The sequence below is a fragment of the Corvus brachyrhynchos genome, unplaced genomic scaffold, assembly GCF_000691975.1.
Source record: "Corvus brachyrhynchos isolate BGI_N302 unplaced genomic scaffold, ASM69197v1 scaffold370, whole genome shotgun sequence".
In the NCBI taxonomy this organism is placed as follows: domain Eukaryota; kingdom Metazoa; phylum Chordata; class Aves; order Passeriformes; family Corvidae; genus Corvus; species Corvus brachyrhynchos.
Window position 1 is genome coordinate 4,333,880 of NW_008235977.1, and position 5,204 is coordinate 4,339,083.

Here is a 5,204-nt window from a genome sequence, read left to right on the forward strand (position 1 = left end):
CTACACAAACCATCAGGAATAGAGAAGTGAGAAATCAGAATCAAAAATGATAGATGGTGGTTATTTTTTTCCTATTCATATTATTGCATATCCAAGTTCACTGAAAAGCCATGCACATTACATGACAAAAGAACTGAATGTGATTTTTAACTCTAGAATTACACAAATTCTGTAATTATAGAACTATTCTACATCCTGACACTGAATTTCAGAAGCCTTATGAATAGCAAAAGATCCCAGCTGATTTCTGAATCAACAAAACTGTTTTTACATTCAGAGGTCAAACGTAAGGCAGAAAACAAAACAGAAAAACCCAGTACCTTTGCAGGACTTTTATATGGTTTCAGTTCTTCTCCTTGGTTACTAATAAAACCCTCTCCTCTGGAAGCAAACCAAATTGCACAGCCAATACTGTCATCTAAGACTGTATCCAGCGGATAGATTAGGTAATGAATGCGTTGTTTTCTCATTTTTTTCAATTCCTCTAGTGTTACATTAATTTCCACAAAGTTCCAGGTTCTTGAAGGGTTAATGGCTTCTAATTCCTTCAGTCCTGCCCTACCAGTGATTCTGTCAGGAACATCAAAGCAAGATAAAGGAGTACCAGTGTCAGCATCAAGATCCTGACAGCTTTCTTGACGAAGCAAATCAAGCTGTACTTCATGGCTGGTATGTCTTTTAGTGGTACCCTTGTGCTTAGCTTGCTCTTTCATCAGGAAAGCTACATTGAGAAGATCAATTGGCTCCTCCAAAGGCACATGTTTATCAGCCAGGGCTGCAATAACCATAGAATCAATGCCACCAGAAAAGAGCACTGCAACATGTGCTTTCTTATGAGACATGCTTGGAACTTCCCTTGTTTTCTGATCGCGATCTCTGAAGAGACATAGAACTCGTCTCTTGACTGCTTCATTTAAAACATCAATAAACTGACAGGCTAATTTTTTCTTGTGTTCCTCTGCAAGAAATTCTTGAAGGGTTTCTACAGAAACCACACAGTTAATGTTGCTAAAATTAGATCCTGGACATGCACCTGAAGCCTGAGCAACTGTTTTATTTAAGGGGATAACTGGTGCCCTAAGACACAGCTTTGATTCATTCCCCACAAGACGTACATGGTTTGGTAAGTCTTTTGACACTCGGTCAAGAACATTAATGCATGTTTTTTCTACTGCTTTCTCTCTGCAGCTGTACTTCCAAGGAAACAATGTTAAAGACAAAGATTTAGTTGTTGCACAAGCTTTGAGATCAATTTTGAAAATTCCAGATGCTGGGACTTCTTGCCATTGGCTGCCTGATTCAGAACAACCACTTACAGATGTGAGACAGAAAGCACTGTCAACCTCATTACTGAACTGCCAAAGCAAACTACGACGACCAAAATAATCTCTGCCAAACCATAAACTGTGTCTGGGTGCTTCATAATAAATAAAAGACCAGGGACCCTGAAGTGATGAGAAGAGTGACAAAATGTCTATTTCACTGCTGCATAAAGCCAGATGATGAAACATTACTTCAGTATCATTCTCTAGGTCTCCTACATGCACTCCATTGAAAATTTCTCCATTCCAAAGAAAAATATTGCTATTGGCATCTTCCAGAGGCTGAGGAGTCACCAGTCCCCTCAAGTGTAGTACATGGCCTGAAAACAGACATTCATAAGAGAGATCAGACACAGTTTTTATCAACTGTTGACTACTGTCTGGTCCTCGTCTTCTCAGATGGCAGAGGATGTCTTCACTAAGGAAATCACAAATCGCACGCTTGCTGCACAAGGTAACAACACAGCAAATACCACACATTGCAACAGGGAATTCACAGGAACTACTTCTTGATTTTAGCCTTTTCTGAATTTTCCAGCTCCTGATGTGCCTTCTTCAACTCATCTAATGTATCTGTGTAAGACAAAATTATACAAATAATCATTTTCATAAACAGGAAGGTTTATGTGTAGATAAGTTTAAGAGTATATCTACAAAGTCAGTAATTCCAGCCACTTGATCAATTTAAGTGATAAACATAAAACACTAATTAACCAAAGTGCTATGTTTGTGTTCCATCATTACTAACACAAGCTATATAAGCTTACTGTAGCATGTTCCTCTTTAATTATACAAGGATGATTGGTTTTTTTCTTCCACAGAAAGCCACAGTGCAATAGGGGAATAGCCAACTCCCACCTATATAATCAGTATGACTTAAACATTTGTAGTAAGAAGAGGGAACTGACAATTAAAATGGCAACACTATTAATGCAAATCAAAGCAAAGAGAAGTAGCAATTCTTCACTCCAGAAAATTAAATTTATACTCTTCTGATGCTCGTTCCATCATCGCCTCTATTATCCATTCTCCTATTACTTGTATTTGACACACAGCTGCCAGTTTCTCATTTTAACATACCTCTGAAATCAGCTACAAATACAGCTTTTAAATATTCAACTATTTGAGATACTTTTACACTGCAAACTTACTTTTGCATTGAGACAGTGTTTCTGTTCGGTCTGCAAGGAAGAATATGTTGCTATTGGGTTGCTGCTTATAAACTTTCTGTAAAACAAAACCCACACTGCATTAAGTCAAATCAGCAGATTCTGGAACCACACTGCAGCAGGAGCTGGTGTGGGTCCAAAGAGACACTCCTGGTATAAAAGTGAAGGAGTAAGTTTTGCCCTGCCAACACCAACATTCTAATGCTGTACCATCAAAAGCATTTAACTCTCAACCCAAGACAATTCTGAATTTCTCTTTTCTTTATCCACAAGGGATCACATTCTATTTTAAACAAATGCACAGAAAAATTAAGAACACTTCATGAATCCTTGTAATCAACTCAAACATCTTAATGAAATAACTCAAAACATAAAAAAAGAAGAAATCCCAACAACATACTGTGTTACACTGCACAAGTACACACAATCAAATCATTTGCAGGACAAATTGTTCTGGGAACAGCAGACCACATGTGTATTAAAATCTGTATTAAAACAAACTAAAGACAGCATGTTCTGATTTTGTTTTCCTTCTTGTCTCTTATTTTATTTCTCTGCTAAAATGAAATAGTCAAAAGCAAATCTGTAAAATCTTACCCGGTTCTTCTTCAAATTAGAAAGCTCGTCGACTACAACCTTCTGCTCTTTAATCTGAAAGGCAAAAGACGCATTTGAATTTAATGATAAATACAAGCCATCGTATTATAATCCTAGTGGTGAGCATGTCTACTGATATTTTAAGACAGCAACATGCCTATGTAGCTCCAAATGAATCGCTGAAGACAAAGTAAATATAAAAGTTACATACTTAACTTCTCTAGAAACAAGTTAGCTTGCATGCATTGGTATTTCTCCTACCCTCAAAAGCCTCCGGGAAGCCAGAGTACTGACAGCTATTTATAATCAGAGAGCACATTTATCCCCCTCAGAAGAGAAAACATGTACACAACTAATACAACATCGAATAACTTTAGAAAACAAAATTCAGCATAACATCAAAAATACACTTTATAGTCACATGTATGCTCCAGATTCAAAATGAAATGAATGAAAACCCAAATACTCTAGAACTGTACTAGGAGCAATGGCAACCTTTCTATTGCTCTGGATTTTTACATTAACTTCATTAGTGGGACTTACCACTCTGTTCTGCACTAAGAGATGTGGCAGATATTCCCATTTTCTTTTACAATGACAGCTGTCAATGCTAAAGAGTAATCAGAAGGACTATTGCAAAAGCCAAAAACTACAACAAAACCTGTTCAGAGGGTACAATGCTTTTTGTTAGAAGCAAACAATATGGGTTTCTGTGTTCTTCTTTTGTATCTCCTAGAATTGGTGCAACAGTAGGAAGCTGCCACAGAGCGAGGTCAGCCAAACTGAATACGGCACACTGAAAGTACAACTTTTCCAGCAGCTACATTAATGTCTTATATCTACAACACCAACAGGCAAAGCAGCAGTGCCATCCTCTTCAATGGACTAAACCAGCCACTTAGGCACAACAGAAGTGACAACCTGTAGCTCTGTGATGCCCCAGCTTTGCAGCTTCCCAGGCAATCAAAAACATCACTGGCTCTATACAACATGGCTATATAGAAATAACTTTTTCATAGAATCATGGAATGTTAAGCGGTTGGAAGGGACTTCAAAGATCATCTAGGCCCAACCTGCCCCTGCCATGGGCAGGGACACCTCACTAGACGTGGTTGCTCCAGGCCTTATCCAACCTGGCCTTGAATACTTCCAGGGTTGAGGCATCCACAGCTTCTCTGGGCAACCTGTGCCAGTGCCTCACCATCCTCACAGTATAGAATTTCTGCCTAGTATCTAACCCAAATTTGCCCTCTTTCAATTTGTACCCGCTACTCGTTGTCTTACCACTACAGTTCCTGATGAAGGGCCCCTCTCTGGCTTCCCCTTAGACCCCCTTGGGATACTGGAAGGTTGCTATGAGGTTTTTTGGAGTGAAAGCAGTTCCATAGGGCTTGGCAGATTGCATACTGAGCAAAGCTACGGGCACCAGGGAAGAGGGAGCAGATGCACAAGGAGCACCAGCCTCTGTGGCTGAAATCCCTTGGGACATTTTGGGCAGATAAAGCTGAAGTAGGTACTACAGGGAAGCCAAATGAGAAGCAGCTCAGGACACTCGGTTTGTTCAGCCTGGAGAAGACTGAATGGAAACCTCACAGCAGTCTACAAGTTCCTCAGGAGGGGAAGTGGAGGGGCAGACACTGATTTCTTCTCCCTGGTGACCAGTGACAGTACCACAGGGAACGGCCTGGAGCTGGGTCAGGGGATGTTTAGGTTGGATATCAGGAAAAAGTTCTTCACCCAGAGGGTGGTTGGGCACTGAACTCCCCAGGGAAGTGGTCACAGCACCAGCCTGACAGAGTTCAAACAGCTTTTGGATATCGCTCTCAGGCACATGCTGTGATTCTTGGGGTGTCCTGTACAGAGCAGGAATTGGACTCGATCATTGGGAGTTTCCTGCAACTCACGTTATTCTGCGATTCTATGAGAAAAATCTCACTGCGCCTCACTTGATATTTCAAGCTCAACTTGAAGCAGTAAAACCCAAAATGCCAATCTGGCAAGCGAGCTATTAGCGAGGCGACACGGGCTCGCTACACGCGGGATGCCCTCGGGGCCTGACGGCACAAGCCCGGGCACAAGAGCCCCGGTCACCGACAGCACCCGCCCTCCCCTTCCT

The 5,204-nt window shown here is 40.8% G+C and overlaps 1 protein-coding gene across 2 annotated transcripts in view; it reads right to left on the bottom strand.

Moving 5' to 3' along the window:
* Window positions 1-3,177, bottom strand: part of ASNSD1 (asparagine synthetase domain containing 1) — a 5,228-nt gene extending 2,051 nt beyond the window's left edge. The window contains exons 1-3 of one of the 2 annotated variants that reach the window (XM_008630227.2): window positions 3,089-3,177; window positions 2,474-2,549; window positions 321-1,895 (exon numbers count right to left, since the gene is read on the bottom strand). In XM_008630227.2, the coding sequence (XP_008628449.1) occupies window positions 321-1,802 (1,482 nt within the window). In that variant the 5' untranslated portion in view covers window positions 1,803-1,895; window positions 2,474-2,549; window positions 3,089-3,177. The remainder of the gene's footprint in view (window positions 1-320; window positions 1,896-2,473; window positions 2,550-3,088) is intronic. The other variant, XM_017728935.1, reaches the window with a different exon arrangement.
* Between the last annotated feature and the right edge of the window lie 2,027 nt (window positions 3,178-5,204).